Source organism: Pongo pygmaeus, chromosome 17 (genome assembly GCF_028885625.2).
Source record: "Pongo pygmaeus isolate AG05252 chromosome 17, NHGRI_mPonPyg2-v2.0_pri, whole genome shotgun sequence".
Classification (NCBI taxonomy): Eukaryota; Metazoa; Chordata; class Mammalia; order Primates; family Hominidae; genus Pongo; species Pongo pygmaeus.
The window spans coordinates 37,508,108-37,530,508 of NC_072390.2; the positions used below are offsets into that span (position 1 = coordinate 37,508,108).

The following is a 22,401-nucleotide window of genomic DNA, read 5'->3' on the forward strand; positions in this document are numbered from 1 at the left end:
CTGGTGCCAATCATTGAGGGAAGGGCAGGTTCTCGGGCAGGAAGAGGAGACTTGAAGGACAGAACTTTGGCAGGAAGTAGCAGGGACACCATGTCCCCTTGGCATTTTCTCCTGTGTGGGGAGAAGAGGGTGTCCTAGACGGCTGGCCCTGGAGACAAAAGTTGAAAAAGCCTCTATTCTAGGGGGTAGGCTGGGGACCAGTTGAACTCTGTGCATACAGCTTTTTTTTTTTGAGACAGAGTCTTACTCTGTCGCCCAGGCTGGAGTGCAGTGGCGTGATCTCAGCCCACTCCAACCTCCACCTCCCGGGTTTAAGCGATTCTCTTGCTTCAGCCTCCTGAGCAGCTGGGATTACAGGCACGCGCCTCCACGCCCGGCTAATTTTTGTATTTTTAGTAGAGACGGGGTTTCACCATGTTGGTCAGGCTGGTCTCGAACTCCCAACCTCGTGATCTGCCCACCTCGGCCTTCCAAAGTGCTGGGATTACAGGCATGAGCCACCGCACCCGGCCAGGATTTAACTTTCATTGGATTAAGGAAAGCAGCAGGTTTCTCAGGGAGATTATGCCTATGTTAGATTGACAGTCCAGTGCGTGTTCCAGTAGCCCGAGCCAGCCTGTACTTTGATGTAAATACCGTAAAATAATCTGATTTAAGCAGGAGCTAACAGCTGAAGCTTCTCATGGTCCTGCCTGGAAAGGCATGCTAATATTTCATTGGTCTCAGGATCAGTGAAAACTATAAAAACCTAGAACCTAAAATATTCTGGCCTTTTTAATGTGCACCTTCTGTATTTTGCATTTTTCTAATAATAGCTACCCACTGAACTACAGGTACTCTGCTAGTTACATAATTTATATTGTTGGTAACCCTCACAACCCTGCAAGGTAAAATATTGCAAAACCTACTTTCATCCATAGATAAGGTAGGTGAGGCTACCAAGGAACAAAGCTTGTAATATCCACAAACTGCAGACCTTACAAGGTCGCATGTTTCTAGGAGCCTAAGCTAATTTTCAGACTTCTCAGTCTGCTGAATTATTTTTTTTTAATGGCCAGTGATTACTTGTAGGTTGTTTTTTCCTTTCTTTTTAAAAACTAACCTCCAATATGTCTCCATCAAAACAGTACATGCATTTTGAATTCATGTGTGCTACAAAGTTTCAGAATGGGCACTTGAAAGGGGCAATATAAAAGGGAAGGCGGAGAAGGGGGAACGTGGCTGACCAAGTAGAATCACGTTTCAAGTTCTAGTCCTCCAGGCCTGCTATGCATGAGGAATTTGTATGCCAAACTTCCTCTTCTGCAGGGATCCTCCTCCTGGCCTCCTGAATCTCCTACATCAGCTCAAATCCTGGCTCTTGCCTAAGGCCTTCCCCCACACTGCAAATAAAACTTCTTTACGGCTGGCCTGTAATCCCAGCACTTTGGGAGGCCGAGATGGGCGGATCACGAGGTCAGGAGATCGAGACCATTCTGGCTAACACGGTGAAACCTCGTCTCTACTAAAAATACAAAAAATTAGCCGGGCGTGGTGGCGGGCGCCTGTAGTCCCAGCTACTCGGGAGGCTGAGGCAGGAGAATGGCGTGAACCCGGGAGGCGGGGCTTGCAGTGAGCCGAGATCGCGCCACTGCACTCCAGCCTGGGCGACAGAGCGAGACTCCGTCTCAAAAAAAAAAAACAAAAAAAAAAACTTCTTTTCCATATTCTGATAATGCTTATAGTCCAGTCGCGCATTTGAAACTTAATCAGGGTTGGCTTTGCATTTTCATTTAAATGTGTTTTCCATGGTTGTAACTATCAAGGTCACAGGGCTAAGGGCCACATTTCTTTTTATCCCTTTGTCACAGATGGTACTGTGGATGTAGAAGTTGCTTGGTAAAACTTGATCAATGACTAAATAGTTGAAAAATAAATGAATTTGGAATAATTGAGGGACTAAGTAGATTAGGATGGTATATAACAACGGACATTTTAAAAAGTACTTTAAAGTTTGTAAAATGTTCCTCAGGCAGTCTCATTTGTACCTAACAATAACCCACAGAGAAAACTGACTCAGAGAGGGTAAATGGTTTGCTCTTGAAACCCAGATCCTCTTACTCCAAAGCTTGTATTATTCCATAATAGTTGACCTCAAGTACGGATGTTAAGAGTAAATCTGGACACTGTTCTCTACCATTAAACATCTTCACCAGCAGAGGGCGCAAGAACATGCATGGGTCTTGGAGTCAGATAGGTTTGTATACTGGCCCACCCCAACTAAGAGGTAGATGTCTTGGGGCAAATTATTTAATTTTTCTGAGCCTCGTCTGTAAAATATCGATGATAATGCTCTCACCACCACCACAGGGGGTTATAAAGATTAGAAATACTCTGTGGCTGGCATACAGTAGGTGAACAATAAACCATATCTCAAGATCCCCAAAAGGGGGTCACAGAGGCAGTTTGGAGATTAGACATTGATTCTTGTTTGATGCTTTAATAAATATTTGAAATTAGTTTCATACTTCACACTTACAGTAGACAAAAGGTTATAGAAAATGAAGGTTATAAAAAATGCATATTGATGGAAACTTTTTGGTATTTTTAAATCGATGTATCATGGTTGTAAATATTTTGGGGGGATGATAGAAACATTTCAATACCCAGCAAAATTGTAAGAAAGCAGACTGAACAACCTTTAAGGATGAAAACCTTAAAAACATGAAATGCCATTTGCCCCAGCATCTATTTAACCTAAGAAAATAATATTGGGTGGTAGCAAGATTTAGAAAAACAAAGGAAGTCATCATCGCTTTATAAGAGCAAAAGTGGACACCACAAATTTATTAAATGCACAGGTTTAAAAGCGTACAGTCTCTCCATCAAATTGAACACTATGTAGTCATTAAAATAAAAATTCTTCCATGTAGAAAAATATTCTACATGGAAAGATAATCACAACACAGCAGGCAAAAATCACAAGAGACAAAACAGCCCGGCCGAGCATGGTGGCTCATGCCTGTAATCCCAGCACTTTGGGAGGCCGAGATGGGCAGATCACGAGGTCAGGAGATCGAGACCATCCTGGCTAACACGGTGAAACCCCGTCTCTACTAAAAATACAAAAAAATTAGCCGGGCATGGTGGCCGGTGCCTGTAGTCCCAGCTACTGGGGAGGCTGAGGCAGGAGAATGGCATGAACCCGGGAGGCGGAGCTTGCAGCCTGGGCAAGACAGCAGACTCTGTCTCAAAAAAACAAAACGAAACAAAAGGGCTGATTTCACTTTTGTTTAAAAACACACCCAAGGCCAGGCATGGCAGCTCATACCTATAATCCCTGTGCTTTGGGAGGCCACCATGGGAGGACTGCTTGAGGCTGGAAGTTCCAGACCAGCCTGGGCAACATAGTGAGACTTCATCTCTACAAAAAAATTTTTTCTTTTTCTTTTTTTTTTTTTTTGTTTTGAGATGGAGTCTTGCTCTGTTACCCAGGCTGGAGTGCAGTGGCACGATCTCGGCTCACTGCAACCTCCGCCTCCTGGGTTCAAGCCATTCTCCTGCCCTCCTGCCTCAGCCTCCCCAGTAGCTGGGATTATAGGCACGTACCACCATGCCCAGCTAATTTTTGTATTTTTAGTAGAGACAGGGTTTCACCACGTTGGCCAGGCTGGTCTCGAACTCCTGACCTTGTGATCTGTCTGCCCTGGCCTCCTAAAGTGCTGGGATTACAGGCTTTAGCCACCGTGCCAGGCCAAAATTTTTTTTAAAAATTAGCCAGGTGTCGTGGTGGGTGCCGGTAGTCCCAGCTATTCGGGAGGCTGAGGCAGAGGGAATTGCTTAAGCTCAGGAGTTGAGTCTGCAGTGAACTATGATCACACCACTGCACTCCAGCCTGGGTGACAGGCTAAACGTATCTCTACATATCTCTCTATAAAATACATGAAAATACAAAACAGAAATCAAAATTTAAGTTTTACGTTATTTCCACAGAAGAGATTGTTAGTGATACCTCCCCCCCCCTTTTTTTTTTTTGCTCCTCTTTGCTTATGTTCTGAAATTAACATTTATCATTTTTGAATGATGGAAAATATATTTTACAGGAGCACTGTTGGAGTCTTTCACTTAACACTGCCTCCCAACCAGGCCAGTGGTCATGTAAATTAAGTCAATTGTCATAAAACGGCTTGGAAGTTTCAAGGTAGTTAGCCAAAATAATTAAAATCCTGGTGAAATTTCACAGAGCTGGCCATTGAGCTTTGACTCCACTGACGTGAAGCTGCTGTAAACAGACACCAGGCTCCATGTTTTCAAAAGGCCTAAAAACAGCACAAAATAAAATATAACAACAATTGTTCATGTAAAGGGCCACGTGCCATCTCTGTCCTGAGCAAATGTAACCTGAAACCCTCTGTCTGGCACTCTGGGTTGGCGGCACCTCTCTGGACGGTGTATTTGCTCTCCATTACTCAATTTACTTTCCTGAACTTGAAATGGAGTGGAATTTCAATGTAGAGTTACCCATTAGCTCCAGGGCTAAATTTAAACCTTTAATTAAATTAATCCGTTGATCTTAAACACATTGCTTCTCCCTCAAAAGTGTAGCAGGTTTCTTAGGTGTCACAGAGCTTAATTCAGTGTGGCAATTGTTCCTTACTGCATTTGGTAAGTTGCCCATACCGCCTGGGGAAACCCGCACACGTTTTCAGATCCCTCCAGGTGAACCCCTCCACCCTGTCCCCACCCCCGCTCCCACCCCCAACCAAAACAAGCATTCGTTGTGGGTGGGGACTGCGACTCCTCCCAGATTCAGAGCTACTGCTCTGGGAGGGTCGTCAGGAACCCGTATTTATAGAAGACATGGTAGGCGCCAAACGTGTTTATGAAATAAACGACAGGGTAACTGTCCACATTGGTCCCAGTTTATGCGGGAGAAGAGATCATAATCTACAAAAATTTGCAAGGTGACCAGGGGAAAAGCGTGTAAGGTCATTTTAGCCCACCTCGGTCTTCACAGAAAATGGAGCATATTTCAGAGCCAAAGTAAAAAATTTGCATTGGTCTTTGCTAAGAGAGAGATGAAAAGTGACAATACGATGGACTGGGGATGCGTGAGTTCGTTGACCACGTGGAAGATGTTCGTGCTTCTGGGCTCTTATGCATCCCAAGGCGTGCATTTATCCCGGGGGGCTGCATCCTTGGCCTGGGAATGAATGAGACCCAACTGCAATGGTTGTTAGCGATAGCTTTACGGTGGGACAGTCTCCATAGGGGCTGTGGACTTACCCGTGTTATTATGAAAGGGATCTATTTACTTCTCGGGGACCAACGGCCTTGCGGGGTCCAAGTAACTCGCTCGCAGTCCAAAACTCTGCACCGCTCCACATAACCGTCCTGTAGACCCACAACTCTCCCAGGAGCACAGCCCCAGGACCTAACCCACTGGGTTCTGCTCGCTCCCCCAATTCCCAGTGCGAGCGCGCGGGGGAAACGTGCTCGCCTCCCGCACCTGGCTTCCGCGCGCCCCGGGAGTCGTCAACTCTCCCAGCAGGCAGCTCCGACAACCCGGACAGCCGGGCAGATCCCCCGCCCCGCCACCCGCTCGGCTCTCGCGTCCTCCTCTTCCTCCTCCCGCGGCCCCTCGCCTCCCGCCGCCTGCCTCTGCGGCCGCCGCCTGCGGCTTTGTTTTCCTCCCAGGTCGCATTCCCCACACGTGATTCCGTGTTATTGCAAAGAGCGCTTTGGAGCGCGAGCGCGGGGCGCGCGCACCTATAAATACGGACACCCGGCCCCGGAGCCCGCGAGCCAGCGGCCAGGCGACCGGCGGGCGGCCAGCCAGCGAGCCGAACTAGCCGAGCTAGCCAGCGAGGCGCGCGCGTGGGCCGGGGCGGCGGCGGCGCCCCCATCCCGAGCACCGAGGGGCGAGCATGGCCCGCCTGCGGGGGGGCTGGACCGCTGCGCACGCCGCCCGATCCCCGCGCCCTGCCCAGCCCGGGTCGCCGCCGCTCGCGCCCGCCGCTTAGCGCTCGGGCGCCGCTCGCTTCTCCGGGCATCGCGGAAATCCCGCCGCAGACGGACACAATGGCGGCGGCGGCCGCCACCACGGCCGCCTGCAGCAGCGGCAGCGCCGGCACCGACGCCGCGGGCGCCAGCGGATTGCAGCAGCCGCCGCCGCAGCCCCAGCCCCAGCCCCAGCCCCAGCCCGCGGCCGCCGCGCCGGCCCTGCCGCCGCCCGAGCCCCCCCGGAAGCCGCGCATGGACCCGCGCCGCCGCCAGGCTGCCCTCTCTTTCCTCACCAACATCTCGCTGGACGGCCGGCTGCCGCCGCAGGACGCGGAGTGGGGCGGTGGCGAGGAGGGCGGCGCGGCCAAACCGGGCGCCGGCGGCGCCTGCGGCGCGAGGACTCGGTTCAGCCTGCTCGCCGCTGCCGAGCGGGGCGGCTGCATCGCGCTCGCCGCGCCGGGCACGCCGGCTGCGGGGTTGGCCGCTGGGTCCGGTCCCTGCCTCCCACAGCCCTCGTCGCTGCCGCCCTTGATCCCTGGCGGCCATGCGACCATGTCCGGCCCCGGGGTGGCGCGGGGGTTCGCGAGCCCCCTGGGCGCCGGCCGGGCGTCGGGGGAGCAGTGGCAGCCGCCCCGGCCGGCACCTCTCGCCGCCTGTGCCCAACTGCAGCTGCTCGACGGGTCCGGGGCCGCCGGGCAGGAGGAGTTGGAAGAGGACGATGCCTTTACCAGCGTGCAGGTGCCGGCGGCCGCCTTTTTGGGCTCCGGGACCCCCGGGAGTGGGAGCGGCAGTCGGGGACGCCTCAACTCGTTCACTCAGGGAATCCTGCCCATCGCCTTCTCCAGGCCGACTTCGCAGAACTACTGCTCCCTGGAGCAGCCAGGCCAGGGCGGCAGCACCAGCGCCTTCGAGCAGCTGCAGAGGTCCCGGTGAGTATCCGGGATGCGACGTGCACCCAACCCTGCGTCCCTCCCGGCGCCCGGCGCTCCCAGCCTCCCCGCGGTCTCTGGGCTACGGGACACGGGTTGCTCCCATTTTCCCGCGCCCTGCCGGATCCTGTGCTCCGGGCCCGAATCCCAAACCACGAGGGCACCCAAAAGAGGGGGCGTCTCCAGGGAGTGCGGGGTTACACGTGTTTTGCACGAGCCCAGCACTCGCAGAGGAGCACCGTGCTTGTGCAGTGGGTCGGGAGTTGGGAGTTGCAGGAGCCCCGTAAAAAGCGGCGTCCGAGCCTCCCCACACGAGATCACAAACTTTTCCTGAAACCCGGTCCAGACCCGGAGGCGCACTCTCCCCGAGTGGGGCGAGACTCGGCCGGGCGCAGAGTGGAGCAGTGCAGGCCGGCAGCTCAGCGGCGCGTGTGAGCCTGAACTTGTAGCAGACACGCGTGACCCTCCGGAGAAGTTCTTGCCTGCGCTCCAAGTCTTCTTGCGGCCCGGGGAAACTTGGCTTTTTCCATTTGCTTTCCTGAGCAATGGAAAGTCCTTCTTACATTGCCTCCAACTAGGCCTAGGGGGGTGGGGAACAAAGAGGAAATAGGGCTTGAGGGGTTTTTTTCCTATTCCAAGATGAATTTGCTTGAGTTCGTTAAACGCTTGTTTTGCTTGTTAGCTGAAGTTATCTGGCGGCATTAGGCATCTTAGCAAAAACATGAAATGCTGGACGTTTGCTTATTGTTCAGGAAATAGAGTTTGTCACCACGTATTAATCTAAGGGGCAGTCGGAGGTTGGGACTGTGTGAACTGAAGCTTGCAAAAGTAGGCGAGTAGGCGGGAGCAGGTGGGGAAATGCAGATCCGTTCCTAGGGAGTGCCCTCCCTTGTTGGTTAATAAGACCTCTTGTGAAGTTAGCGATAGCATAGACTCTACCTTGACAAAGTTGTTTTAACTTCTTGGGGCCTCAGTTATCCCTTCTGGGAAGGAATGACTTTCTCTGCTAGAATTTCTCTCTCCTATCATGCTTATCTGAAAGCTTGATCTGGCCCAAGTAAGAAGGTGCCTATGGGAAAACTTCCTCCCGCAATGGACAAATGGGGAAGAACAGGCCCGCCTCATCCACAAGTTTGCCCCTAGTGTACTTCTTCCGAAGTGGGTGAAATCATGAGGGTGCTAGTTATGTAGCCTCGCTGTTTGAGTGCGCATGGCCCGCAAGCAGGGGTGTGGAGCTGGGGAAGCAGCCTCATAAGTGCATGGATGAATTAGCGACACGGCACAGGTGATAGCCCTACTCCGGTATTTCTTGTCAGAGCATGCATCTCCCCCGCAGCAGGTGAGGGCAGGCAGGTGGTATCCCTTGTTTTTGGGTGAGTCCTGCAAACTCAGCGGTTTCTGGGCAGCTCAGTATTACCGCTTGACATCACACACTGGCTCATGATGACTCCAGACTTGCAGCCTAAGCCCAGCAGTCAAGAGGGTTATGACAGGAATTGTAATAAACATACGTGTTATTCTAAGCCAGTGTGCAAAGCTGGCTTGTGTCTCCTGATGGACAGATGTGTCCTCCGTGCTAAAGGCAGCTGGAGATCAGATTACCTCGCACGCTTTCTCCAAGAAACTCATTTCAGGGGATATGGAAGATCTTGTGTGTTCGCGTTTCTGAACCAAAGAATATCCAGAACTCCACCTCCAATCCTATAAATATGAATCTTTTAGGCGTTTTATTGATCCTTTTCACCTCGACACACACATTAAGATGAGTTAATCACTGGAAGATGCTTCTTTACCTGACAGTCACTTTCATCCTATTTCTGAATAATCCATATCTGGCAACCTGATAGGCTTTTATAAAATTACAGCTGTGAATAGAAACAGCTTAAAATTTGGGTACAAAGTGGAAAAACAGGTTAAACTGATTTAAGAAAGGCGGAAAGGCTAGCTTAGCTGTGGAGAGGCTACAGACTTGAAATATCCCAGGATGCTTTGTTGCCAACACCACGCTGCTTGTCTATCACTAGAGCACTAGAGTACTTGCACCTGCCTAGTGGAAGTGTGCTGAGAGCATAGACTCACTTGAATAAGGCCCGAGGCCAGCTTTTCTGGTTTCCGTTTGTGGAAACCTTTCCTGGTGTGCCTCCCTGCTAGCCTGTGTGTTTCCATGTACATGTTACCTCACGGATGGTCTCCTGGGATGTTTTCACATCAAATTGTATTTTCCTTGGATTCATTTCCTGCCATTAGAGGAATTCCATAGCACCTTGCTGCTCCAGAGTGTGGGCTTTGCACCTTCAGCTTCACTGGGAGCAGTTAGAAATGCAGACTCTTCCCTACTCCAGACTGCGTGAGTCCAGATCTGCAGTTTAACGAGATCCTCAGGTGATTTGTATACAAATTAAATTTTGACAAGTGTTGCCACAGTGTATGTGAAATCTGCCCTTTTAAAAAATGAATTTGAGGTTTTATATATTGGGTTTGTTTTGGGTATATAAAAATTAGAATGTCGGGCCAGGTGCGGTGGCTCACGGCTATAATCCCAGCACTTTGGGAGGCCGAGGCGGGCGGATCACCTGAGGTCGGGAGTTCAAGACGAGCCTGGCCAACATGGTGAAACCCCGTCTCTACTAAAAATACAAAAAAATCAGCTGGGTGTGTTGTTGCGCCCCTGTAATCCCAGCTACTCGGGAGGCTGAGGCAGGAGAATTGCTTGAACCCAGGAGGCGGAGGTTACAGTGAGCCAAGATTGTGCCATTGCACTCCAGCCTGGGCAACAAGAGTGAAACTCTGTCTCAAAAAAAAAAAAAAAATTAGAATGTCTCCCAATCTGCAATCTTGAAACCCTTTCTTCTTGGTTACTTTCATTGGAACACTTGTAAAACCAATCACAAATAATTGCTTGGACTTCCAAACTTTACAACACACAGGGAGGAAGATTCTGTGCGCAAGCCTTGGTACAAGGTGCACAGTAAATGCCTGTGGATGCAATGATTACACCACCTCTGTTCACCGGACTGGGTTCTTGACATCTATTGTATTTAGCCCTCACAGCCACCCTGAGTATAGATTCTTTCACAGGTGAGGAGACCATAGGCTCAGAGAGGTTGAGTAATTTCTCAGACTGGCCCAGCTACTGAGAGGCACATATGATAATCTGACTTAGTTGGGCCAGGATAGGAACCTGGATCATTGATGTCCAAGCTCTGCCACTCTACCATGTCACTATGCCTTGCACACAATAGGCCCATAGATAATTTTTGAACTGTTGGCTGTAAATGTTTGTCTATTATACAACTGGCCAGTCATACTGGTATAATTCAACACCCCCTTTGTTATCCTCCCAAATTTAGCCTCTTTGTTTGCATCCCCTAGCTTTGCTATTTAACCATCTCTATTCTGTCGGGGTGCCCAGGGAACCCAGGACGGTGGGCCTGGGTTCCTCCCAGCCTCACGGACGGGACTCTAGCACTGGGAAGCCAACAGGCTGGGTTTGCTGTCAGGTGCAGTGTCAGAGGTGGGAAACCAAGAAGATGCCTCTTAGCTTCATGCCCTATCGTGTTTCTCTGCTCTGGCAGTGAACGGTGCATCTGGAAGGTGTTAATAGGTGAAAGGGAGTGCGAATTTATAAGGTGTGCATTAAGGCTTCCATTCACTTCAAAAACTTCCTTGCAACCAGCAGTTGGCCCCAGCCCTGGGTTACTCTACTTCCTGGAGATTCTGGCTAGCGGACAGCTTCCCAGGAGGACATGAAGTTGAGCCCAGGTGAACCACTGTGCTGATGGGAGGGGTGCATGGTGACCAGTGTACTATTTTTCTTTCTTTTGTTTTCTTTTCTTTTCTTTTTTTTTTTTTTTTTTTTTTTGAGATGGAGTCTTGCTCTGTTGCCTAGGCTGGAGTGTAGTGGCGCCATCGCAGCTCACTGCAACCTCTGCCTCCCGGGTTCAAGCAATTCTGATGTCTCAGCCTCCCGAGTAACTGGGACTACAGGCATGCGCCACCACGCCTGGCTGATTTTGGTATTTTTTAGTAGAGATGAGGTTTCACCATGTTGGCCAGGCTGGTCTCGAACTCCTGACCTCAGGTGATCCACCTACCTCGGCCTCCCAAAGTACTGGGATTATAGGTGTGAGCCACCGCGCCCCACCCAGGGTACTATTAAAAAATAGTATGAGGGTTTTGCCTCTGAGAACACTTGAGTTAGCATCATGCCTTGTGGATTTGTGGTACAGAAGAGCCGTAAGTCCTGTGTTCAGATGCTGGTGCCACTGTGACAGCTGTTTGACCCTGGTGGGTTAATCAGCCTTCTGGGTCTGTTTCCTCCTGAGAACCTTGGCTTGTGTCTCAGGCCCTTTCTAGTGTAAAATGCACTTACATTTATAATTGAGGTCTGAGTGTGGGCTTGTGCTAAATCATATTTGGGCTTCTCAAATGTAAATGCATTTACAGTCACTTAATCTCTTAAAAGCAGATTCTGTATTTCTAACCAGTTCCCTGGAATGCAGAGTGGCCACCCTTTGAGGAGGGAGGCTTTCCCCCTATTATGATTTGTTCCTGTTGTTAGGCCAAGGAACCCAGGACTCAGGAGATGTTAAGTGGCCTGCCCAAGGCCAGTTGGCGATTAATAGCAGAGCTCAGGCTCACTATTGCTCAGCTGACTTAGAGCTTCTGCCTGCCCCTCCCGCTGCATTGCCCCTCTTTGGAGGAAATCCAGGCTTGTGCTGTAATTGTAATCTGTGTCTTGACTTAAAAGAAAAATGTGAGCCCACCACAGATCAAGAATCAGGGTAAGAAAGGGGAGATGGATGCTGTTTCCTAGCTTTTTCACCACCCGCTTTGTGACATCAGGCAAGTCGCCAGTCTGTGTGCCCCAGCTGTGAGCCACCTGACCCCTCGGGATTTCAGAAGTCTATAAAGAACTTTGATCTCAGCAGTAAGCAAACACAAGTTATTGCTGAGCCATTTTTCCAGCAACCGTGGGTTTTGGAGGTTGGAGTTGTAGCCCCAGGTCAGGCGGGGGCCTGTGGATGGCGGGCGCAGTCTGAGGCTCGCCTGCTGCCCTTGTTGCAGTCACAAAGCCTGCAATGTGAGTGAGCTCAGGAGAAATACATAGGAAGCCTGCTCACTGCTGGCAAGTGCCTGGGGAGGCCAGTGAGCTCAAGGGTGAGCTTTTGCTCTCTGAATGGGTCGGGAAGCCACCACATGGCTCTGCACCATGTGCTCAGTAGCTTTCCCAGGAAGCGCAGATGCCTGGACTTTTTTACTGTCTTCAGAAAGATAGCTGGAGGTGGCAGAGAGCCAAGGGCAGGTTTTCTGGAGAGTAGAGTAGGAGGCAGTGCAGGTGAGCCTGTGCTGTGACCTGATGTGGCATAAGAGAGGTCAAAGCAGGACTTTGAGACTCCTGGGTTCTGGGTCTTAGTTTCCTTATGGAACTCAGCGGTTGGGACAGATGAGCCTCGCCCCTTCTGGGTCCACCATTCCACGTGTCTCGGTCCTGTGGCCTGCTGCAGGGTCTGGGGGCATGTTTAGCCTGGGGACGTGTGGATAATCCAACTTCAGAATCAGGTACAAAGTAGCATTAAGTTTGTTCCATGTAGCTCTGATGGGCAGAACATGTAACTAATGAAGGAATAAATGCATGAATGAATAGGGCTCCCCCAGCATGAGGGAGAACTTTAAAAACTACCTTCAGCTGTGTTCCTTCAGGCACGGGCAATATCACAGCTGGACTGACGATGTTAGGAGGCCAAGCAGGAAGCCACTGCCTGGGGAGGCGGTCAGTCCCCCAGCTGAAACTACCCCCACACCAAGGACATGATCTGTAGTAACCTCTATTGCTAAAGGGCCTTCAGGTTTACAAAGTACTGTTGTACATGTTGATATCAGACTCCAGACACCACAGAGGGGCAGGAATCCAAGGTCACAGAGTGACCAGGGGGTGACTTAGGTTGCAGTGTTATCTGCCAGTTATGTAGAAAAGGAAATCTTGGTATTGAGGCTTAATGCCTTGTATCATTTATTCATTCAACAAACATTGAACACAATGAGTCTCAATCATGAGTCACCACTATCCTAGTCATGGGAGATGGAGGCATAAAACATGGTCCTTGTCTGTGTTGGGTGACATAAGTAAATGGGAGAGTTGGGAGAGTGATGAGTGAGTGGTTAGAGGTGAGCTTGTTGTTTGAACTCCCCCCACCCGGGTAGGGGTGCAGGGACATTTCACACCCTTCCCTGTGGCAGCTGGCACAGGGCCTTGGACACAGTATTTTTATTTAACAAATGTGTGGCAGGCATTATTCTAAGCACTTTAGCGGGACTGAGTTCATACCTAGAAACACCCTGAGACGGTACTACCATCACCTCCATTTGGAAGCACAGAGCAGTTAAGTAACTTGTCTGGGGTCTTGTGCTCTGACCCGCCTCCCTCTGCTGTGCTACAGTTTACAGGTCAGGCTCATACATGCTTGTTAAATAGGCTTCAGCTGAACTGAGCAGAAATTGACCTAAATGGCCTCAAAGATTCCTAATCACTTGTGATTTCCTTGTTTCAGTTTCCACTTTTCTGTCATCTAGGGAAGACATCTGTGCATTTGGGCCCAGACGACAGGCCAGGTTTTAAATAGGGATTCCTGTGACTCTGGCAGTTAACTCCCGCCCGCTGCCTGCCTGTACTTCCTCTCTTTTTGGCCACAGCTGAATCCCTGACACCTTTATTGCCTCTTACTCACCTGGTACATTACACGTCTTGTGTTATTTAGAGCATGGTACAATTAGCAACAGGAACCTGGCCTCCCAAAGTTTAAAGCTCTGCTGGTTCCTCATCTGTGAAATGGGAATGGTACCACCACCTCCGCCCTGGGCGGGTTTCCTGCTGTATCTTCTCAGCATCACCCTTTCCCCAACTGCCCCCCTGGCTGTTTATAAATAATACTTTCTTGGAAAAACCACGCCCACTCGTGCAAGTCTTGCCTTTGGCTGCCTTTGTGCTACAAGGACAGAATCGAGTAGTTGCGACAGAGACCACATGGCCTATTCCCTGGCTTGTCACAGAGTGATTGTGCTTCCCCCACCCTATCCCAGTGCTCTGTGCCCAGGAAGTGTGCAGGTCCCCTTGGCCCCTTCCTGCCTGCCTGCACCCTCCTTGCCTTGTTTCACAGCCTGGATAATGTGGTGGCCCGAGGGACTCCTGGCTTCTGTTTGGACCCCTGTCAATCCCTCCCCCCTGGGCTGTCAGAGGGACCCTTCTGAAACCCACATCTGATCCTGCCAGTCTTAAATTCCTGGTATTTCACACGAGGCAGCTGTTGGCTTAGGTCCTGGTTGCCACTGCAACCTCCCCCGCTCCCACACACCCTCTGAGGCCTGTTGCTGCCATACTGTGTTGTCTTTACAGAGGGCACCCACGCTGCTCCTTGTCCCAGGCTCTGGCACTCTCAGGCTTCTCCTGGGGCAGGGCCTCCCGAAGAGGCCCCTTCCTTCCAGCTCCGTCAGCCACAGAGCCAGCCGCTGCTCTCCCCATGCTCGTACACGCTCCTGGCTGAGCCTCTTCCTTCCCTGTGAATCTGTGCTTCAGCCCTGGTCGGACTGGAGGGCCCCTCCTCCGTGGTCTGGTCAGAGCTTGGTGACGGATTGCCCTGGGGCCAGCTTTTGGTGGAACAGACCACATCTCTCCTCCATAGGGAACACAAATGAAACTCCAATTCCCTAACAGTAAGAGTAGGAAAATTTGATTCTAACTGTTCCCCCACCCCACAACATTCTAGGTCTTTGTTTCCATCCAGCAGTTGCTCCTGACTCTTAATTTGCTAAAACAATCTGTCATGGGGCTAAGGTGAGACAGATTGTGGAGGCTGCACCACCCAGCCCACCCCTACCTGTGCCTGTCTCTCCCACCCTCGGGAGGGAGGTGACTTGTATGGAGTTCTGAGTACCTCTTGTGTGCCACATCCTTCACGTATGTTGTTTTATTTGTGTGGCAGTCTGTGAAACAGGTTGCCTACTTTAGAGCTGAGAAGACTGAGGCTGGATGGTTAAGGAAATTTGTCTAAGGCCACATAGCTGGAATCTAGAGCTAGAATTGAACCCTAGTTTTCCTGGCTTCTAAGCTGTGTTTCTTGCAAACCCTGTAGTGTCTTGGAGCTGACTCCTACCCGCTTAATAGAGACGATTGAAGAATCTGAGGTGGTTGATAACCTGAAATCGGTTGTGGTAGGAATATTTACACCACAGGAATCGGCCAATGCTACAAGTCAAGGTTTTTCTTTTTCCCCTTCCAGAGAGTTGGTTATCAGCATGTGCACCTAAGGCTTTACCACACATCCTTTTTTTCTTTTTCTTTCTTTTTTTTTTTTTGAGACAGAGTCTCACTCTGTTGCCCAGGCTGGAGTGCAGTGGCGTAATCTCGGCTCACTGCAACCTCCGCCTCATGGGTTCAAGCAATTCTCCTGCCTCAGCCTCCCAAGTAGCTGGGATTACAGGTGCCTGCCACCATGTCCAGCTAATTTTTTGTATTTTTAGTAGAGACGGGGTTTCGCCATGTTGGGCAGGCTGGTCTCTAACTCCTGAACTCAGGTGATCTGCCTGCCTCGGCCTTCCAAAGTGCTGGGATTACAGGCATGAGCCACCACGCCTGGCCTAATTTTTGTATTTTTAATAGAGATGAGGTTTCACCATTGTTGGCCAGGCTGGTCTCGATCTCTTGACCTCGTGATCTGCCTGTCTTGACCTTGTGATCCACCCGTCTCGGCCTCCCAAAGTGCTGGGATTACAGGTGTGAGCCACTGCGCCTGGCTCACACATCCTTTTTGTCCTGTTCTCTTTGGGGGCTGTGCAAAATGTCGCTATCAAAGGAAGCATGTTGAAAACCAGAAGTTTTTATAAGAATCTGCTGCTTAACGTAATGATGTAAATTTTCCCCAGGGTCACCACTATCCATTTTTTCCACTTCAGAAAAATATCTGTCCCCCTCAAGTTTCAGCCTGTGTACCATTTAAACACCAAACATTTCACAGATTCTGGGGCTCAGACCACTTAGTATTACATTCAGGAATCATGAAATCATTAGCTATTACTCTGTTTTACCAACTGTGTAATGTTGTATTTTTATGTTTGTTTGATTTTGAAAAGCCTCTAAGAACGTATAATTAATTGGAGTTTGCTAGTTTGTCTTTTCCTCTTTGTTTTAGTAGTTTGGATGGCTATGCACTAGATCATATTTAACGAGGTTATCATTCATTGTGGTTTGGGGCTTATTACTGCACATTTGGTCACAGACAAGAGCTTGTAAAGCAGAACGTGCAAATACCAGGGGCTTATGACTTTAGAATATTGTAATGATATGTGTGTGCAAGAGGGACCCAATCTTGTCCCTGGTTTAAAGCACAGGGTATATGTAAATCTAAGTTAGGTTTTACGATAAACAGAAGAGAAAGCATTCAACCAGAGACTAGTAAAATATTCAAGAATGCCAAAAATGTTTATGTGCCTAGCATGTTGATTTTTATTTTAAAGCACTTTACTCATTGACCAAATTATTTATAAAGCAAAATGTCTACTTCGATAGTTTTAGGAAGGGCTGGGTAGCGGGGTAGAGGAACAAATGTGAGGAGCTGGAAGATATTCAAAGTCTAAAGTTTTTTGCTTAAGGACAAAAACTGGCATGTTAGGGGGACAAATGGTTGATGTGATGTTGAATGGTAGTTCTTTTTTTTTTTCTTTTGGAGATGGAGTCTTGCTCTGTCGCCCAGGCTGGAGTGCAATGGCACGATCTTGGCTCACTGCAACCTCTGCCTCCCGGGTTCAAGCGATTGGCCAGGCTTGTCTCGAACTCCTGACCTCAAGTGATCAGCCTGCCTCAGCCTCCCAAAGTGCTAGGATTACAGGCGTGAGCTACCCTGCCCAGCCTGAATGGTAGTTCTTGATGAATTATTTTATTTATTGAGTTGAATAAAGTTTGTTTTTGGAGGGTGAGTAGTGAAGAAGGAAGATGAGATTACAAATGTCTAAAGTAATTGTAGGATTCCATTTATCCATCACAAAATGATTGATAATATTATAAGTTCTGTTTATTTGTTTGATGCTTAACAGCTTAAGAAGTACTTTTTTAAAAATCAAGTAATTTCAAAAAGGCAATGTGGTAGCTGTTTTATGGATTTGAAAGTCACCGTATGTAGTAGAGCTAGAGTTTTAAAATTTACATTTTCTACGTTGAGAGTTTTAAAACAAAAACTCTATCGTAGCTGTACCATTTTAAGAAAAACGTAAGAAAGAATCAACTAAGTACTGTAGAATTTTATTCTCCTTCCAGTCTCAAATCTTCTACTTGTGTGTTCGTTAACCAAAATGCTAGGGCCTCATCTGTTTCAGACCTATGGGCTGGAGTCAATCAAGGTCAGTATGTTAAAGTACAAAGAAATATTGTGCTATAGTTTTGGCTAGCCAGCACCTTCTCATCAAGCGAGCATGCTGATTTTCACGTGATAACCTCGGGCAGGCCAATAGAACCCTGATTTGGGGCCAGAGTCATGGAAAATTTTCCCAATAACAACAGCTCTCTCCAGATAATATTAATAGCTTGGTATCAGTTCCTCCCGCAGGGAGTAAGCTCCTTCTCCTTCCTGCACCCCTGCCGCTAGGCCTCTGTCTCAGCAAAATGGGTGAGCAGAAGAGTGGAAAGACCAGCTTTGGAGCTCCATAGCTCTGCCGCTTAACGGCACCTTTTGGACAACACGCTTAACCACTCTGAACCTCACATTCTCACCTGTAGGATGGGGATAAGGACTCCAGTCCTTTTGGGATATTGCAAATATTAAAATAAGAATGCAGAATACAACACTAAACATCTAGCAAAGGTTTGGCCCTTAGTGATTGAGCAGGAAAATTGTAGCTGTTATTTCCATTCATGATTGCACTGCACCTTACACTGTCCAAGAAGCCGTTGAGAAATTTGACAAGGTCTGCTCTGATCATGAGGAGCTGATCCTGAACAGCTACCTTGCTGCATTGTTTTAGTTTCATCAGTAGTAGTGAAATCAGAGCAGCGGAGAGAAATAGTACCCCTCTGTTTGGTGCTGCATTTTGCCCCTGCTTACACTGGAATAGTGACAATTTCTATTGCCAAAATAAAGCAAGGTAGGGGGAATTCACATGTCCATCCTTGTACCTTTAGAGCAATGAGGCTGTGAGGTGAAGAGCAACAACCGGTTTTGCCCACACCCAGGCCCAGGAAGATGCTGCCCTACTTGGAGGGTCCCGCAGCCCATGTGGGGCACATGCTGGGGGAGGGCTACCTCCAGAGACAATTTGGGAAGACGCAACTTTCGTCACTCGTTATCAGAGCTATAGCCCTCATTCCGTGGTCTGTGTGCTGCCTGCTTGGCCTCCATTTCTTTTTGTTTTTTTTTTTTGAGATGGAGTCTCACTCTGTCGCCCAGGCTGGAGTGCAGTGGCGCGATATCGGCTCACTGCAAGCTCCGCCTCCTGGGTTCACGCCATTCTCCTGCCTCAGCCTCCCAAGTAGCTGGGACTACAGGCGCACACCACCATGCCCGGCTAATTTTTTGTATGTTTAGTAGAGGCAGGTTTTTCACCGTGTTAGCCAGGGTGGTCTCGATCTCCTGACCTCGTGATCCACCCGCCTCAGCCTCCCAAAGTGCTGGAATTACAGGCATGAGCCACCATGCCTGGCCTACTTGGCCTCCATTTCTAAGCAGGATACCCTCTCCGGTGTGAGGGCTCCTCAGGGTCTGTGTGGCCATGACGTGGAGTTGAGTTGGGTGCTACGTGGGTGACTTGGCCTCACCTTTCAGCCCCGTTTCCCCTCTGCAGATGGCTTCCACCTCCTCTCCTCGACCCCATGGTTAAACAGAGTTGGGTGTTTGTCCAGGGATCCCACTTGGCATTGGGTCAGTGGGGACTTCTGTGTCAATTCTGCACACACATCTGCATGCCAGGCAAGTGTGGCCCTGTTCAGAGATAAATGGGGCCCAGTGCCCATTCCAGAAGAGGACAGCCCAGCACAAGGCTGCTGGACTCTGGGGCAGCCGGACAGGTTAGGGGCCACCATTCCTGCAGTGGGAGCAGTGGTTGTCCTGGAGATGCCCTTGAAACTGGGCCTTCAGGTCAGCTGTGACCTCACAGTGGGTGCACTGTGGCAAAGCACATTGGATGCTTGGTTTAAGACGATGAGTTTAATCCAGAGGAAAACGGGAAGACTTTGAATAGGCACAGGTGTGAGCAAAGCTGGATTTTTCAAAACTGGAGACAGGTTGAATGGAGGAAGGAAACTGTAGCAGTGATCTTTTTTTGAGATGGAGTCTTGCTCTGTCTGCCCAGGCTGGAGTGCAGTGGCGCGATCTCAGCTCACCGCAACCTGTGCCTCCCAGGTTCACTTCAAGCAATCCTCCTGCCTTAGCTTCCTGAGTAGCTGGGACTTCGGGTGTGTGCCACCATGTCCAGATAAATTTTTTTTGGTATTTTTAATAGAGATGGGGTTTTGCCCATGCTGTCCAGGCTGGTCCCCAACTCCTGACCTCAGGTGATCCACCCGCCTCAGCCTCCCAAAGTGCTGAGATTGCAGAGGTGAGCCACTGCGCGCAGCCTCATGCTTTTTGTTTTTAACCCCTTTGGCATCCTAATTGTCTCTTCAGGTAAATCAACCTGTACTCATCCAAAATTTTTATTTTTAGGAAGTTTGTCTACTTTTTTTTGAGATGGAGCCTCGCTGTTGCCCAGGCTGGAGTGCAGTAGTGCAGTCTTGGCTCACTGCAGCCTCTGCCTCCAGGGCTCGAACCACCCTCCCACCTCAGCCTCCTCAGTACTTGGGACCCACAGGTGTGTGCCACATCGCTAGTAAATTTTTGTATTTTTGGTGGAGATAGGATTTCACCATGTTGCCTAGGCTGGTCTCGAACTCCTGAGCTCAAGCAGTCTACCCACCTCAGTCTCCCAAAGTGCTGGGATTACAGGAGTGAGCCACTGTGCCCAGCCATGGAATTTTTGGAAAAAAAGCTAAACTCTATCCTGGATACGTCTGTTTTTGTTTGATTCTTTGGCGCGGTAGCCCAGTAGTTTTCAGAATGTGCTCTCTGGACAAGCGGCGGCCAGGAACTTGTTAGAAACACGATCTCCAGACCCAGCCTCAGACCCACTGGGTCAGAAGCTCTGGGGCGGGGCCCAGCAATCTGTTTAAACAAGGCCCCTACTTGCGCCTGTCGCCCGTTCAGGCTTGGGAGCAGCCACTGTGGACAAAGCCTTGTGTACCTCCAACTTTACTGGACCTTCTGAAAGATGTGAACAGCGTCTAGTGCTCCAGAAAGGATTTTATTTATTCTAGCACAAATCGACGGAAGTTATCCCTGATGTGGGGCTTTGCTATCCAGGTAATGCAGGGTTGAGGTTGAGGCTTGGCATCATCACCGTTAGGCTCGCCACTCCTTTTCTGTCCCCGACACGGCCACGCTTTGTCTCTGGTGAACTTCTAGGATTAGCTCTGATGAGTCCCTTTTGCATTGGCTTTCCCTGCCTTCTTGTGTCTGGGGTATCTGTTCCCTCATCTGTGTCCTGAAGCATTTCCTCTCCACCTCTATTTTAAGGTCGTAGTAGTTGGGTTTTTTTTTTTTTTTTTTTTTTTTTTTTGAGACGGAGTCTTGCTCTGTCACCCTGGCTGGAGTGCAGTGGCGCTATCTGGGCTCACTGCCAGCTCCACCTCCCGGGTTCATGCCATTCTCCTGCCTCAGCCTCCTGAGTAGCTGGGACTACAGGCGCCCGCCACCACGCCCGGCTAATTTTTTTTTTGTATTTTTAGTAGAGACGGGGTTTCACCGTGTTAGCCAGGATGGCCTCGATCTCCTGACCTCGTGATCCGCCCACCTCGGCCTCCCAAAGTGCTGGGATTACAGGCGTGAGCCACCGTGCCCAGCCAGGTCATAGTAGTTTTTCAAGTATCCAAGCAGATTTGTGGAAAGCCTCTGCCCTGCGCCAAGCACTGGCATATGGGGGAGCCCCGGAGGGGTGGGATCCCTGCCACCACAGACCTTAGTGGCTCGCGCTGGCAAAGGGGAAAAGAGGCAACCAAACCAACTACAAGTAGACGAAACTCTGGAGGGTTCTGTGAAGGGTCATGGGAGTCTGTGAACATCTATTGGGTGTTGTGGCTGGGAAAGGCTTTCTCAGGAAGATGAGAAAGCAGTTCACCACCGAGAGATGGGACGCAGGTTTCAGGCATGGGGAGCCATGTGTTCTAGGGTCCTGAGATGCCAATGCACTTGAGCTGTTGCAGGAAGAAGGCCAAGGGTGGTTGGAACATAGTGAACTTGGGGAGCCAAAGGGGCTGACCTGAGAATTGGGCAGACGCCTCATAACGCTAAGAGCTCTCATTGTCTTTATTAGAAGCCGCTGGGGAGCAGAGTGCCCTGGCCTACGTTTTTGCTTTTTTTGTTTTTTTGTTTGTTTGTTTTGAGACAGAGTCTCACTCTGTCGCCCAGGCTGGAGTGCAGTGGCGCGATCTCGGCTCACTGCAAGCTCTGCCTCCTGGGTTCACGCCATTCTCCTGCCTCAGCCTCCCGAGTAGCTGGGACTACAAGCACCTGCCACCACGCCCAGCTAATTTTTGTATTTTTTAGTAGAGACGGGGTTTCACTGTGTTAGGCAGGATGGTCTCGATCTCCTGACCTCGTGATCTGCCCGCCTCGGCCTCCCAAAGTGCTGGGATTACATGCGTGAGCCACCGTGCCTGGCCTCCCTGGCCTACGTTTTAAGGTCCTGCTGGCTGCTGTGGATTGAAGGAGGACAGGCATGGATGTGAGACCTCTGGGAGCCTCTTGCCTTTAGGCAAGAGCGTCCTGCTGAGACACACAGTAGCCTGGACAGAGGTAGAGATGGTGAAGGGTGGATGGGTGGCAGGTGCGTCTTGGAGGTAGAGCTGATAGAACTTGTAGGGGACTTGAATGTTCCCTGCCATTGTGGAGCTTATGTCTAATTGGAGAGAGGCTCTTGAGTAATCCACTGACAGATGGAAGACTGCAGGCCTGGGGTGAGTCACAGAGCGGGGACAGCCTTGATCCTGTTGGCCTGTGATAAGTGATGGTGGATTGGACTCCACTGTGGCAGGTTGAGGAAGGCTTGCTTTGGGAGGTGACTGCTGAACTAAGGTCTAAGAATGGACAGGTATCGAGGACTTGACAAGGGCTAGAAGGATTGGGGCAGACAGGAGGAGCAGCTGGTGCAGACCAGGGCCAGAAGGGCTCATGCAGGCAGGAGGAGCAGCAGGTTTGAAGAAATGAGAGCGCTGATGCTGTGGTCCAGGCAGGACATGGGGGCCACTTGGACCACAATGGTAACGAAGCGGGTGGAGAGAAGTGAACAGATTCAGCAGAGATGTAAGGCACGATGGAGGTGGATTAGATACGGAGCAGGGGGAGTGGAGAGCATTGAGGAGACTCTGGGGTTTCTGGCCTATGGACTGATTGGGTAGCAGTGCCATCTCTGAGAC

The 22,401-nt window shown here is 50.1% G+C and overlaps 1 protein-coding gene across 2 annotated transcripts in view; it reads left to right on the forward strand.

Moving 5' to 3' along the window:
- The first annotated feature begins 5,506 nt into the window (after positions 1-5,506).
- CABLES1 (Cdk5 and Abl enzyme substrate 1) overlaps positions 5,507-22,401 on the forward strand; it is a 123,249-nt gene continuing 106,354 nt past the window's right edge. The window contains exon 1 of one of the 2 annotated variants that reach the window (XM_054461027.2): positions 5,507-6,911. In XM_054461027.2, coding sequence (XP_054317002.2) covers positions 6,061-6,911 — 851 coding nt within the window. In that variant the 5' untranslated portion in view covers positions 5,507-6,060. The remainder of the gene's footprint in view (positions 6,912-22,401) is intronic. The other variant, XM_054461026.2, reaches the window with a different exon arrangement.